Source organism: Cebidichthys violaceus, unplaced genomic scaffold (assembly GCF_023349555.1).
Source record: "Cebidichthys violaceus isolate CVI_PGR_0920_01 unplaced genomic scaffold, fCebVio1.0.p SCAF_166, whole genome shotgun sequence".
In the NCBI taxonomy this organism is placed as follows: Eukaryota; Metazoa; Chordata; class Actinopteri; order Perciformes; family Stichaeidae; genus Cebidichthys; species Cebidichthys violaceus.
This window is the reverse complement of record NW_027176336.1, coordinates 153,622-170,123: the sequence shown is the minus strand read 5'-3', so window position 1 is coordinate 170,123 and position 16,502 is coordinate 153,622. Positions and strand designations below refer to the sequence as shown.

The following is a 16,502-nucleotide window of genomic DNA, read 5'->3' as shown; positions in this document are numbered from 1 at the left end:
TGACCCAAATATGTCCAAAAAAACTGCTGCATCAGCAACACACAGTCAAACTCTAAATTTTGCAATATTGATTTAAGTGGTAATCTAGTTAGTGGAATTCTGTATTGAAAAATACACATAAAACACGGATGCGTTAAGAGATTTTACCATCAGCACCGGCTCTAAACACAAGGAGTGTTGCTATGGCATTTTGCATTTTGATCATCCCAAAGTAACGTTTCCCGTCGTAGCGCTTTACCTTGTAGTCTGTCCTCTCAGCGCTGGAACCTTTTGATTTGTCTCTGTTGACGTTCAGTGATCTGTGTCGTTTGTGGAATCTCATCACCTCCGCCCCGCTCGTGTGATGACGGATGTGACGGCTGGCGCAGTTGAATCTACATAGACAAGGTCCGTCAGCTTGAAGGTTAAGCCTCGCTGGTTGAGAGCGCTCCTCGTCGCCCACAGCGGGGACTGCGAAGAGGAGAATTGGCGGGGACGGACATGCTGCCATTATTCCCGCCATGAAACGGCAGGTTGTGTTCTTGTAAGAGCTGCGAAGGGTGAAAGTGATTCTCCTTGAAGAGGCACACATTCTGAGGCTGCACTCAGCGGCAGGAGGGATGCACAGATACCGATATTTGGCCGACACCGACTCGATGGGTTGGATCGGGACAACGGCGCCGATCAGTTCCATTCTGTTTATAAACTGATACATATTATAAACAGTTGGTAATGTTTAAGTCAAGCCTGATGATTTTATAGCCATAAAATATTGATCCCAGTCTCTTCCACACGGTGAGACAAACACCTCCGGTTCTGACGAGTCCTAAAGCTGCATTCTCTCTAGTGTCCACCAGGGGGCGACTCCTCTGGTTGTATAGAAGTCTAGTCCAAAATGACTCTACTTCTCTCTTGATTTATTCCCTCAGTAAACATTGTAAACATGAGTTTATGGTCTCAATCTCTAGTTTCCAGTCTTCTTCAATACAGCATGATGTTCATTTAGTACATTATGAGTCCATTTAGAGTCAAACAGACCATAAAGCAGGGGATGATTTAGGGGCGGGGCTTACTGTGATTGACAGGTCTCTACCAGAGACGTATATACGGCGTCTCTACGTCACTCCTCCGCCATCCAAACACGGTCACTTTCAAGATGGCGACGGGCAAAATCGGCAAACTCCAGGCTTCAAAACGGTAAACCATAAACCAACAGGTGACATCCCGATGAGTACGCTCACTTCGTATATATACAGTCTACGGACATTCAGCTTATTAATCAAACACTGGGTTCGGAGAGCGGTCCTCATTATCGGCCGATACCCAGAAGCCCAAAGGTGTCTGTATCAGGACTAACAAGTCCCTTGAATTCTTGTTTTCGTCCAGAATTCAAGGTGACAGGATGAGCAATTGGCATACACAAAAACGGTGACGTATTCATTTTAGCGTCGTTTTGTTCTCTTTGTTATTCCCGTGGACAGACATTTCCTTCCTGTTGAGAATGTATAATGAGAAGCGTTTGACAGAAGACATTATTTGCTCTCTTTTATTTTTTTTATATAAATGGGGTTTCAAGTGACTGATCGTGATCCGACTTATCACTTGATCGCACCCAAACATTTCCACGAGCAGCCTATACACGGCGTCATAATACCAACGTGTCATTACAGCCATCAGGTGTTGACGGAAAAAATATGACGCGGGCAAATATGATACACAAGCCGATGGCGGCAATAAAGCCATTATCGTAGCTTATCGTCCACCCCGTTGGTTTGACAAATCACCGCGTCAGCACATCTGATAAGGTTTGTTTAGTTCTCCGTTTGTCTTTGTACACCGTTTGATTCTCTCTCTCTCTCTCTCTCTCTGCGGCTGGAAACAAAATGAGTGCCATTCATCATTCGTTATTAAGGATTACACTGCGTTGAGCTGTGATGGAGGTGTACGAAATGCAAGTTAGTGTGTTTTTTTTTTTTGTGCTGCCAAAGACGTCTTGATATTCTAGAAGGAGACAGCTGAATAACGGTTCAAACTCTTGTTAGTTAAGAATTGAACAATAGGGCAGTTGAGGAAACACATTTGGTTATTTGTATTACGTTTGGAAGGCTCATCTTTGGGCTCTTTTGATTTTCGACATTTCTATTAGTTGGTTGAAATAAGACCAGAACTCTACGTCCATCGCGACATTCATACGCTGCGCATATATATCAAAGAGCCGCTAGAAGAAAAAAGGGAAACGGACGTTAAAATAATGTGCCAAAAAAGGTGTCGACGTGACGGAAGACAAGTCCAAACAGTGTTTAAAGCCTTCAGGTGCTTCTGGCTTCATTTCATTCAGGCTACGTTCCCTCAGAGGAACGCTTCTTAGAAGAAAAAAAGACTCGGTTATCTGCTCTTATAATGAATATTGTTTTGTTTTTTTACATCCGGTTCACTGATTCTGTAGCAGAAACCAGCGAGATCTTCTCTTCCGTCTACGGAGCCGATCGGCCCGAGAAAACCGTTTTCACACTCTAGAGCGAAGCAGGAACTATCATCCTGCGTCTACAGATTACAGAACTTATTACAGGGCTGACGTATTGGACTGCATTGGTTTAAGCTAGGTGTACCTCAGTGTGCAAAACACAGGAGGCCGAGACCCCTTGATTGACACTCAACACCCCCCCTGAAAGCCTCAATTGCTTGGGGTCTCTAAAACCATTAAACGATTATCTTTCACTTCACACTAAAATGTCTCTTAAAAAGCTTACCAACGCTCAGCAGCTTTCATTATTCACACTGCAAAAGCGCGTATTCACACACATGAATGGTGAGCGCGGACAGACGATCTTCGGCAGTAAACGACACAGCCAGACAAGAGACGCACGGCGTCCCGTTTGTGGACCGAATTGGACAGATTTGATCCAGTGCTCTCTGGTGAGAACCTGGTTTTAAAAAGCAGGACGTTTGTCTTCTTGGACACCCTACTGACTGTACACAGTGTGACACCGTGGACGCCAAAGAGCATCATTCACCACTTCATCTTCCCACCAGTAGAGCGCAGCCAAGACACACAAATCACAGCGGCTGATTCAGCTTCATATCACTAATCCAAAAGCACTAACTCATTTATGAAAAGCACTTAAAAAAAACCAAAAAAAAAAAGGAGCCACGGAGAGTTAAAAAAAACAAACACCTGTGGTCATTAATTATGCTGTAACAGTGAGTTTACGTGTAGAGAAGATACCCTCGCATAACTTATGCGTCCTGCTGACCCGGTCTGTGTGTGTCCCGGGTTCTAAGAGTGGAGAACGTACCTGCATGCAGATAAGTGGGGAGGTCAGCACACGCGATCCTTCAAGTCATTTTGATTTAAAAGGACTTGTCAGCAATGCTTTTTGGTGTTTTTTTTTGTTGTTTTTTTGGGGGGGGGGGGGGGGGGGGGTAGTCTAAGCTAGAAGGCAAGTTACTGCAGCTGATATATCAGAAGCCACTTTAGGCTGCGTTTACGAGCCAAATGGAACAACGAGCGCAGAAGTCGGCTCTCGCTGCTAAAATGCAGCACGCACGCACACACACACACACACACACACACACACACACACACACACACACACACACACACGCCAATTTTAAAAACACTCTGCTGTATTTTTAACTGCGGCCGCCATACTCCACGTGCACTTTCCCCACGTGCACTTTCTACTCGCACAGTTCGATGCAAATTGGATTTTAACGACACCGAAAAGACTTTAGTTTGATAAATATGGATCGATGAAGAGGAATCCGGTTACAAACCACCTTGTGATGCACAACGCTATTGATTGTGTGTGTGTGTGTGTGTGTGTGTGTGTTCCTGTGACTATGGACGCTCTGTGCTGGTCTGAAGAGCAAAGACGACGCTCCCGACTTAATGTTTAAAGTGCAGCCGTCGCCACAACAACGGTGGTTTGAGCACAAATTAAATAGGTGCAAACATGCAAGTTGTTTTGTTTGCATCAACTATGCTCTGCAATGCAAATCAAATACTTTAAATGTGAAATATCATCAGGTGGCACTGCGGAAGAAAAGCTTTAAAAATAAGCGTCTTTCGCCTCTAAACTGAACACGTTTAATTCAACATGTGGAGAACCGTCCTCAGGAATACATATTTGATTTTGGAGGTGAATCTTCCTTTAAGCCCTTGTGGCACGGGGCCCGCCGTTAAATCCCGCCCCCCCCCCCCCGCCCCAAGACAAAGCATGCTTGCTCTGCTGTTTGTGCAGAATGGTCTTTACCTGGGGTTTCCAGTGGAGAGGATGGCCGTCGAGCTCAACAGTTCTTCATACAGATCGGCGCCCGACACGGGGAACGCCGCGTGTTGGGCCAGCAGCACTCGGCGGATGGCAAACAGAGCCTGAAATAGTGAAAATGTTGCAGCATATGAGGGTCACACGGCACAGCGACGAGGGAAATATCGGACACTATCGCAGATAAAAAAAAAGAAGAAGAAAAATCACTCGCAGGAAGTCGATTGCGGTGAATTTCCATTAAAGGGGGGAAAAAAAAATCAAGAATATTGTCACATGAGCGACGATCACGGTAGAGACTCACGACGCACTATATCTCTTATTATTCATCTTGTATTTATGCACGAGGACCTGAAGATTTAAGATGAACTCACTGTTTGTATATATTGAAGTGTGTTTTTAGTGCTGCACTCCAGCAAATGAATAAACAGCTTCACATACTTATTGCCTCATTTATTCATCAGGGATAGAAGCACCACATCCCACACGGTGATGGAACAGAACAGTAGTCATTATTGATTGGTTTTTTAGTTGGCAAAAATGTTTTACTTTGCACTGCAGCTGGATTGTCACAAGATCAAACAAACATCTCAAATCCATCGGCAGTGCTGCGAGGAGCTACAGGCTGGCGGCTCCTGAAGAGGGTTAGCCAAGACACTGCAGTAGCATCAAGCTACGTCAGGGACTAGTATGTCTTTTAGTGAAAGGAGGAGCAAAGAACGGCACTTTTCTCAACACAAAAGACCTTTTCGCTTGTCTCCCGATTGGCTTTCGGCAAGAGTTTGATTTTCAGATGGTTCGTCCATTTACCTGCTGTGACATTTTTTTGGGAATTGTCGGCCCTTTTTCTAAACAGTTTCCAAAGGACGGCTTCACAGGGGACTAACTAAAAACATGGTTTCTCAGGAGAAGAGACGAATAACTGTAACTTCAAAAAGAGAGAGGACTTTTATTGTTGTTTTGTGATCATAGATTTATGAAGATATACTTGCAGATTTAATGACTTTTACCTAACTAATTAGTACTAAACTATACTGACATTTAAACTAAATTATGTCCAACAACAGACATCTACTATATCAACACTGTATTTTGCATCAATAGAGCCCAAAACAGGCCTACATGATCAATTTCCATGAGTGCATTTATACACAAATCAAAAGGACAACATCATCAGCATAGAGTATACTCGGTATGCATTCACAAGGAGCTTGTGTGCTCCTGTGTGTGTTGTTTTTTTTTAAACGTAGAAAGCTCGCCTTGAGGCTGCTTTCAGTCCGATGAGCGTGTTGGGGAGCAGGTGACCTCGCGTCAACCTCCTAGCCGTTGTAATGTGTGTATATGTGTGTGTGTGCACAACAATGGTTCAGATCAACAGCAGGAGTCCGATTGGACCAGAGGGAGGCGGGCTATCGGCTCAGGGGATGCCTGCAGGCCGAACAAGCTGGTCGGGGGAGTCTGGCTCGGGTCACTAGCACGAACCTGAACCCGCTGCAGGCAGTGTCGGGGAAAAAAAAAAAAATTTAATGATCTCAATGAGAGGGAGGGAGGGGGGGGGTGTACTTCCATTCATTCTGTGTTGAGTCATTGGAGGATCTACGTGAGTCACAGATGAGAGAGGTTTGATGGTCTACAGACAGTTTGGATAAAACACCGTCCACCACGCTTCGGACTGTTCTAAAGCGGCTCTCAGATGGTTTTTCCGACACATGTTCAGGCTCCGCACGCTCACCGAGAAGCTCTCACTCGTCTTTCCACGGCGAAGGCTCGGGGTCGACTCCCGCGCCCCGTCCGCCCACACAATTATTCACTGACACACTTTTATCGAGAAGGCCCTTCTGGGTCGCTTTTCCTTAATAATTGCCCTCTTATATCTCTGAAAAAGTTTTAGTGGAAAAACACTATTTATGATCTTAAGTTTTCCGTTATCTGTAAAAAGGTCAGAACCGAGTTAGGCAGAACTTCTTTCATGATCTCTCTTCGTGGTTCTCGCTGCAAAATGTTAACGTGAAGGAGCTGGCCTCTCCTCGTGGGTTCAATCTGATTACGGCCCACCCAATGAGCCTTCTGTTTTTACTTTCCTGATAGCGAGAAACCTTTTCTATTGTTTACTGCTTACTGTGCAGGTACAACTACATTAAAAAACATACTTCTTCTATTTCTAAATAGATGCATTGAACTATATTTTATTCACCTTTATTGGCCGAGTATATATGCACAAACAAAGGATTTGACTTTGCGTCTCCCTCAATGTGCTGACACAGAAATAGAAAGGGCAAATAAAAAAGGTAAAGAATAGACAGGATTGTTACGTGGACAAGTACTGAAAAGAATTGGGGTAAATATTATATAAATATGAGTTAAAAAAAAAACACCAATGACCAACAATAAAATAAAAAATAAACCATCTTTACACAGGTCAAGTGTGAGGAAACAAAAGGAATAAATACTGTATGGATGTACATGGACTGGATGACTATTTACAGTATGTACAATATACAACATGTGTAGCGTGTAGGATTCATATTGAAATATCAATATTGCAATTTATGTCGACAAGAAACGCTGCAGTCTAGTTGTAATTGCTGAGTTGGTAACTACAATTAAATATACAATTAAATAACTCCGCCGGGCTCGTTACCCGGGTGACCTGGCACGCCGCACGTGTTCACGTCCGGTGGGAGGCGTGTACGCGACGGCTGTCCGGTCTTTCTTAATTGCAGCTCACCTGACTCGTGTGGGTGAACCTTTGTGAAAGGTCAACGTCGTACCTCTGCCAGGAATACAGCGTGGGTGTCTTTCATTATTTCCAACACCGTCTCCAGTGACGTCTGTTATACGTTACGAAGAGGATATGTGTTTGGATTAGGGGCTTAGTCGAAGCAGTGCATGATTTTTTTTTGTTTATTTTATTTTTTTTAAACACACCTGCTGGATATAGTGGGTGTGATGAGTGGGTTTTCATGGTTTAACTGGAAACTGACAATCCAATCTGGTGGCGTTTACTCACTGACATAAGAGATACGAGAGAACTTTATTAATCCTGGAGGAAGTTCTTGTGCCAGAGCTTCATTATAAAACACACATGAATATAAATAGGACAATTATTAAGTGTATAACGATGAATACTGACACCATTGCAAAACAGAACACGATAGCAATAAGAGAAAAGGTAAATAAAGTAAAAAAAAAAAAAATCAAACAAAATGGAAAAGTAAATTGCAATAACAAAGATTAAATACAAGCGGAACAATATAAAGTTGTAAGAAGTGATATTAACTAACATATTAAAGTAATATTGAGCACGATATTGAGAGACAGTCAATGATATTGTTGAAAGAAGTAGTACAAAGTAACTACTTCAACAAAGTAGTACAAAGTAACTACTTCAACAAAGTAATGTATAAGGTAACTACTTCAACAAAGTAATGTATAAGGTTATTACTGCAGGAAGTGTGGTTGTTTCACAGAGTATGTAATACATGTTAAATACCTTATACGACACAGTGCATCTCTGAGCAAGTTCCTCAGTGTCAGATGACACCACGTCTTCCACTGTGAAAACAAGACGCCATGTTTGTTATTGTTGTTTTTAATTATGATGGAAGCCTCCTCCTCCTCCTCCTCCTCCTCCTCAACAACACACACACACACACACACACACACACACACACACACACACACACACACACAACACTCACCTGTTGTAATACCAGCAGCACGCAGGTCACGGACTAAATCCTCATCCAGTCCAGGACACATTCCTTCTCTTAAGACGACCATGTTGTTGCATTTTTTTTTTCTCCCAACCGCTGGTTCACGTGAAACCTTTAAATATTTGCGCTTAAAAGAAGAAGGCGGAAGTGAGGTAGCTAGCTAGCTTGACGAGCTGCAGCTAGCTACAGTTGTTTTTAGCTTTGCAGCTAACGTAGCATTTACGACATAACCAACTCCTTCTGACTGAGTGGCTCGTTAAAGACAGTAATACACGACTTTCACCAAAGTTACCGACGTTGAAAACCCCTTCACGTATTTACTTTTTTGACAGACTCACGCTTTTACCAAACTGTTGCTTCACCTCAATATGCGAAGGCTTCAATTTCCTCCTCCTCCTGCTTGCCGTAGTAAAGTGCTCTCGCAATGCATTTGGGGTAATGTAGTAGGTATACTTCTCCAAAGTTTGTCTTAATTCCCGTGTAAATGATTGTCATCCACTCTTCACCTTTATTTATGTCGTTATATTTTAGGTTAGAATGTTTATATTCTTTCTTCTGTGCATTTTTATTTAATTGAAACTGTGAAATAAAGTTGTAAGAAAATAAATACGGCCCGACAGTCACATAATCATAAAACAACAGTACGTAACCCACAACAAACACAGGTCCACCAAATATGTAGAAATATACAGAAAATCAAGGAAAAAAACACAGATTCAACCCAACATAGAACATACGACACATGCAACATACAATAGAATAAAATAAAATAACTTTAAATAACACGTAACACAAGTGTCATTGTCTATGACTTGTTCAGTCCATCTAACTGTAACCGTTTCTAGATGGAGGTGCAGAAATCAGTACCATTGGAAGTGTGGAAGAGGTAATGGCACTCTGGATGCCGAGGACACTTATCTGAAGAGAGACTTCTCACTGGACCCTGTTACACACTGAGCCTCACCAGCTCAAACCCTCATTGACTTTGGTTCACATTGTCACTCTTTCAGTACTCTCTGGTTCAATTTATGACCAATTCTCTATTTGTAGTTCTTCTGTCAGCAGTGTCCCTTGAGCGAGACACTGAACCCTACAAGCCATCTATTTTTATTTTTACTAATAATCTCCTTTTATTGTTTTAATGTCCTATTCGCAGATGGCTGCGTTGCTTCTTCTGCTAAAGCGCTTTTCATTTTTAATACGATTCCTGCTTTATAAATAGCGTCAGATTGATTTGATTAGATCCCCTGTGAGAGACGGGGATACAAGAGAAAATATCTCCGGGATCAATAAAGAATCCCGTGATAACCATTAATATGCTAATATAATTCAATCCAAATGAATCGAATTAGAGTTTTGGATAAAGAGCTGATATCGTGTTAATCATTTGACGCTGTCTGCATGTTTGAATAAAGAAGTTGTACTTTGGTTTAGTGGAGTTTTGAATAAAACTCTGCTGCTCTGTACTATCCATTATTGAAGGCTTATTCTGAAAAGTTATTTCTATTTCCAGAATAGTCCCACGAGTACGTCGCCCTATGGCAGAGTGAAGACCCTCCACCTTACACACAATATGATGGAAAATAACACTGTGAATAGTGTGCATGTTAAGGTTTACAGCAACAACAAAAAAAGGAAGGCAACATTTGAGTCAACCTCCAGTTCGGAAAAGTGAAGCCAAAGCTTCATGTGTTAAAGCTGCATTCTCTCTAGTGTCCATCAGGGGGCGACTCCTCTGGTTGTATAGAAGTCTAGTCTAAAATGACTCTACTTCTCTCTTGATTTATTCCCTCAGTAAACATTGTAAACATGAGTTTATGGTCTCAATCTCTAGTTTCCAGTCTTCTTCAATACAGCATGATGTTCATTTAGTACATTATGAGTCCATTTAGAGTCAAACAGACCATAAAGCAGGGGATGATTTAGGGGCGGGGCTTACTGTGATTGACAGGTCTCTACCACAGCATCAATCATCCACAGTCCAAATATTGTCACTTTCGTTCAATGGTTTACTAACTAACTAACTACCCAACCAACCTACCTACCTACCTACCAACCAACCTACCAACCAACCAACCAACCTACCTACCAACCAACCTACCTACCAACCAACCAACCTACCTACCAACCAACCTACCAACCAACCTACCTACCAACCAACCAACCTACCTACCTACCTACCAACCAACCAACTAACCTACCTACCTACCTCTACCTACCTACCTACCTACCTACCTACCAACCAACCAACCAACTAACCTACCCACCCACCCACTCACCCACTCACTCACCCACTCACTCACTTACTTACCCATTATGGCTTTCTTAAAAACCTGTCCTATCATCCTAAACGTTTCACTTTGTGAAGTGCAGGAGAAACACAAGGAACGCCGTCGTACCAAAGTGTCATAAGGTTGTTGAAAGTTAAAGTTTTGAAGAGCCACAGGTCACAGATTGTTAACGTCTTACTTTTGAAGCAGGAAGCAGTGGTTCTGGTGACACGGAGATCTGTGGGAGACGCACTCATGAATCATCGGGTTGAATCCGGATGAACTTCCGTGTCCCTCAGGGATGATGTCGCTGAAATTGTAAATCAGTATTACGTAAAATTAGCATACATAACAAAAAAAGGATGGATATGTTAAGACTTCAGAACATGCTGTACAATCTGCTTCACCGAAAAACAACCAGAAAAAAACCCTGAGTGGGTGAAGCACGGCGGTGCAGAAAAAGAAAAGGTTCAGATGAATCATCCATCTCCCCATGTTTTCAGCAACCTGCATAGGAACATACGGTCAAATCACGTCTGTTGACTCGGCCATTAGCAGAGTAAAAAGGTTTTTATGTCGGCTGTTTTGTGAAGTCCATTTTCCTGGTATGACTGTGCAACTCGTTCTCCCACAAAATGACGTTCCCACACTGCATTCCAATAGATAACGGTTACTGTTCTAGATTTAAACCCATGCTTAACATTATAGACTGCAACAAAACACAACAACAACACAAAGCTACACAACTACTTGGTTATAGGTTAAGTAACACGTCTTAGTTTGGCTTGAAATTACTGCAAAATTGAAATAAAACAAAAAAGCAAGAAAAGTGCTTGGTAAGGTTTACTGATACTGATCACCTTTAAAGAACTTCATGGTTCAGCCCCGAGCTACATCGCTGGCTTTCTGCTCCCCTATGAGGACGCAGCCTAAGGCGAAGTCTAAGTCACATCTTTTAAATAATCTTTTACATTGTTTCTCAAAACGTATCTTTTTTTTTTTAAAACACCGTCGCGATGCTATGATGCGTAGCCACAAATGACGTCTTCAACAAGGGGGTCCGCAACCCCTAGTGGGTCCACGGAGGTACTGCAGGGGGTCCGCAAAATTTTTGGTTGATTAGACAAATTTTATTTATTTAAAAAAAAAAAAATTCCAAACATGAATCTGTCCATTATTTTAATAGTTCAACATTGTATGCAAGATAACAGGTATGTTTATGCGTGTCAGTGGCACTAATAGGCCATCACTCATTTTAGTTTCCACATTTATGTTTAAAATAAAAACGTCAATTTGAATAGCTTCTATGCATGATTATCATACAAGGTGTGTTTATGAATGGCACAGCCACCCTACTCACTGTACCTTTAAAATAAGAACATGAAACTATGAAGCTGTGTATTATTTGAATAGCTTAGTATTGAATGCACAATAACAAGGTATGTTTATACATGGCACTAGGCCCAGTTTAATAAAACACAATTTTATACAATATATACTGTATATAGTCGGGGGTCCCTGCTCCATCTCTCTATCAGTTTGGGGGTCCTCGGCCTGAAAAACGTTGAAGACTCCTGGTTTACGCCATGTTTAAAAGTGAGACTGAATAAGTACCAGATATAATTGTACATTTTCACCGACCTCTAAGCTGCTTTCTGTTGTTTACTAACCCTGTTTTTCGCCATTTTCGTGAAATCAAACCTTTAGCCATAAAATAAACAGGAAGTCTATTATGGGAAAGGAGTCTATCGTTTGTGGTTTGTTTTTCCCATGTTTAAAAAAACCTGCGCATGCGCCGTAGTTTTGGTGCAAACAGCTTAAGTCACGTCTTCTCAAACGGCTAACTACATGGGCGTTCAAAAGAAGATGGACCTCGACGAGAGCTTTCACAGGCTCTCTGGGTTTTCAGGTCGATAACATATTGAGAAAAGTGAAGAGGCAGCACCATCTCAGCTCTACCTCCACCATCTCTAGTGGGTTAGGGATTAATAATGCATACTGCAGTTTGAAAAAAAAAGGAAAAAAAACTTCAAATAGCTCCAACATTTGATGTAGCAACGCCGCTAAAGAAGAAGAAGAAGAAGATGCAGAACCCTGCGAGTCGTCAACACATCAAGCCTGCAGAGAAAACAATGGCTCGGTCCCTTTTTTAAAACTAAATGGAAGCAATGTTGTCAAAGTCAACCTCAGTTTGTCTTTCACAAACATACTTTCTAGTCATCACATTTTCAACCCAATTTCACACGTTTGGGTGAGTCCAGAGTCAGCTACCGTCAGCAGAACACCTCCAAACGAGGACATTTTCGGTGAGCGAATGGTGTCAAGTTCAACGTTACCCGCTAGGTTTCCACACCAAGATACATGTTTATATCTGGACACTGCATATAGGGATACTTGCTGATGTATTCTACACACTCACTAATAGCACAAGGATCTGGAAAATCAATTTCTTTCTCGGTCGCGTTCTCTCTTATCTTATCGTGGTTACAGCTCTCGCGTCGCTTGGCGAGCCAACGCACTCCACCGTACTTCTACTACTTCTTCGTCACCGTTTACAACCTGTAAAAAAAGGTCTATATACGACCACCTGTTATCACGCGACACCAAGCTCATCACGGAGTAAGCACCATTCGCCAGAGAAGATTACATTACGGTCATTTAGCAGACGCTTTTATCCAAAGCGACTTACATTTCAGTATCGATCTACATTGTTGTAGACGCAGCTACGGGAGCCATTTGGGGTTAAGTGTATTGCTCAAGGACATTGACATGAGACTAGCAGAGCAGGAGCTGGGAATCGAACCACCAACCCTCTGATTGAAAGGCGGCCCTGCTCTCCACTTAGCCACGGTCACCCCCGATGCTGAGATATACAAGTGAAGGTTCCAAAAAGCCAGTAAGTGAGCCATTAAATAATTTTTGCCACACAGTAACTCAAGGGTCAAGACTGAACGCACATGCTTTAGTTATTTGGGTGTTTTGTGACGAAGTGATTCTGCGGCAGGAAGTAGAAAGCGTCTACTGAAGCGGCCTCTGGAACAGACTGGGGACTCCTGTGCGTATGTTCTCTGCTCGTAGCGGCTTTGTGGAGGTCAAAATCCAGTCGTAAGACGGTGTGCAATTTCATCGAGACATCTGTTGTTATTATGACCTCTGACAGAGAATGTGGAGAGATTCTTTAAATGTGCGAAGCAATAAATCAGCAGTCTAACTGTCTAACAGGTTAGGTACCTCGGATTCTCTGCTCACTTGGGGACTTCACACAGGCTCCTGCAGACGTAAAGACCGACAACAAACCATGGTTTGTGGCTGAACATAAAGTAATGCAAATATAGTTACTGCTCATTTTTGCTGCATCACAACAACATAAGAGATGTAAAAACATGCCTTCCATCCACTAAAAGAAATTGGTCATGGTGGAATAAATGAGTAATAGTCACCATGAAATAAACAGTCAATCTTTTTTTTTTTTTTTTTTTTGTTTGGCCAGTGGAGAAGCTCACTTTAGGATGCATCAATGCAGCTCAAGCCGGCGTTTGAAGTGAAGAGTGAAGCCACTGTAGATCTCTAAAATACATGTGAAACAGAACAAGAAATGTCTGTTCACTAAACACAATGGTGGCCGAGCCTACCACATTAAAGTATTCTAATATATATATATATATATATATATATATATATATATATATATATATATATATATATATATATATATATATTTGCAGTATTACGAACTGGGTGTCTCCGGCGATATTTCCCCGTTTTCTCCATTTTCTCCACACAGTTCTGATGCTGATGTACAGACAAGACTCCAGACGGCTAAACTCAATTGTTTTTACACAAATTAAAACAAATCTAAATCAACCTAGGACTGAATGTTAATGATTGACACTTTAAGGAAAAGGAGTTGAGTTTTGTGGGTTTTGAGGGAACTACTTTTCCCGTTCCGTATTGATCGTTTCCTTCTATTCAGCAGGGTACATCGGCCCCGGCAGGCTTTCTCCAGGCTATCGGCATTCACTGGACCCTGTGGCCATCCTAAAATAAACAATAGTTTGTTGCAACTATTTCACCTCTAAACCGCTTGTTCTATTTGGTTCTCTTCTAGAGAGCAGCGCTGCCACTTCACCTTCGCCGATGATTTATTAAATATCAAACATAATGGATGTTTGTAGCATTTGCAGGCCACGAAAGATCCTCTTCAACTAGCAGATAAGCGCGCATTATTCGACGGTAGTTATCAATAATGAATTAAATTTACTGCCGCATATCAAGAGCGCCGGAATTATTCATTGGAGTCCCGAGAGTGATTGATGGAGCCGAATGCACTCGTGGTCCATCGCCTCGGCGCGAAGACACGGCGACGTCTCAATGAGAAGGACTACTGGTGATCAATTAGGGTTGATTCTGCCTGCGCAGGAGAGACCGTGTTTAAAGTTTACGTCCTGCTCATTAACTTTGTTGTTTTAATCTCATCTTACTTTCCCATAGACACTTCTATGTCTCTGTTAAGACACTGTAAGCTGCTGGTAAACCCAACCCCCCCCCCAAAAAAAAACGGTTATATTTGATGATTTGCACATTCAGGAGAATGAAGGATTACATCATGTTCTGTGGCTTAAGAGGATCTTTTTTCTCTCTCTCTGTTACACTGGACAGCTGGATTATCTAAAAAAAAATGCACAATCAACAAGTCTAGCTTAGTTTTCTTTTTTTTTTTTTAGTTTCTGAAAATACAAGGTTTTCACACGACAGCAGCAATATTACTATTCATTTCATTCCTTTAAATGTATTTGGTCGGGACACATACATACACATTTAAAACAACAACAGATGTAAAACGTTACATTGCTGTATTAAATGATTGTTTTACAGAAGACCTGAGAAAGTAATGTGACTTTTTTTTCTTCTTTTTTTCTCCCCATTGTTGGCCAAAACCTGTACTGCAAATAAATTGCGTTTCACTTTACATTACGATTATTATATTTTTTTTGCCACTGCAACAACCTAATTTTCGACACAGCAGCGTATAGGCTAATCAATAGCACTCAAATAGATCTGCCCATGTTGCATGAAATTGGCTATTTGCAACAAACAGGGCATTTTATATATATATATATATATATATATATATATATATATATATATATATATATATATATATATATATATATATATATATATATATATATACTCAGACATACAGGAGATGAAGATGGGACCAAATGGACACTTCGGCTACTTGGTAGAAAGCCTGAAAACGTCCCAGAGGCAGATATGTGTGGAGCTACATGTCTGCCGAAAGCATCATTGTGATTGTGTTGAGACAATGTCTTCGGATGCGTCTTCTATACCTAGATGTGACTCGTGCATGAAGAGTAAATAACAGAGAAACGACGTCCTCGCATACCCAGCAAGTACGTGTGATGCAGCCGGGGATAAAAAAAAAAAATTAAATGAAAAATCACTACAGATTAATGTCCGAAGGCACATAATGCACCTTAATAATGCCTGTTGTTGACATTTACAGGTTGCTCTCAAAACCAAATCACCAGACTATAGAGAGGGGGAAAAAAAAAATCATTATTGATGTTTTCTTTCATTGCTCTATAATCTTCTTTCACACATAAACGGCTCGCAGCGCTTCTCTAAATGCTAAAGGCTCTGGATCCTTTGATTATAGTGACGCTGCATGTTGCTTTTTTTTCCCCCCGACACAGGCCAATAGCGTATAATTACATATGACGCGCTACACCTCATTAGCCTTTGTTTTGCGTAGCTGAACAAAGCATCATGCTACCAATCGAGGAGAAAGTGGCTAAGTGGAGAGCAGGGCCGCCTTTCAATCGGAGGGTTGGCGGGGTTCGATCCCCGGCTCCTGCTCCGCTAGTCTCGTGTCAGTGTGTCCTTGAGCAAAGACACTTAACCCCAAAAATGTCTCCCGTAGCTGCGTCTACGGTGTGTAGATAGATACTGAATTGTAAGTCGCTTTGGATATATAAGTGTCTGCTAAATGACGGTAATGTAATGTAATGTTATATACGGTTTTTCAAACTGAAGCCTTTCCACTGAAGAAACAACCGTTGTGGTGATGTGTGACGTGTTGACACAATGGTTCTTATGTTAACCTGTATGTTCAACTGGGACGAATTCAAAAAAGAAATTGTCACTTGTTATGCAAATTTACATAAAGATGCAGTTTTTTTTTTTTTTTTTGTGGTTGAGGGTCTGTGTTTGCTTTCTTTGCATTTCCTGTTCTAGGTCAGACT

At 41.6% G+C, this 16,502-nt stretch overlaps 1 protein-coding gene across 1 annotated transcript in view; it reads right to left on the bottom strand.

Moving 5' to 3' along the window:
* Positions 1-8,345, bottom strand: part of rad51d (RAD51 paralog D) — a 28,258-nt gene extending 19,913 nt beyond the window's left edge. Inside the window, exons 1-3 of the mRNA XM_068711663.1 lie at positions 7,949-8,345; positions 7,741-7,802; positions 4,236-4,354 (exon numbers count right to left, since the gene is read on the bottom strand). Of these exons, the coding sequence (XP_068567764.1) occupies positions 4,236-4,354; positions 7,741-7,802; positions 7,949-8,030 (263 nt within the window). The 5' untranslated portion in view covers positions 8,031-8,345. The remainder of the gene's footprint in view (positions 1-4,235; positions 4,355-7,740; positions 7,803-7,948) is intronic.
* Between the last annotated feature and the right edge of the window lie 8,157 nt (positions 8,346-16,502).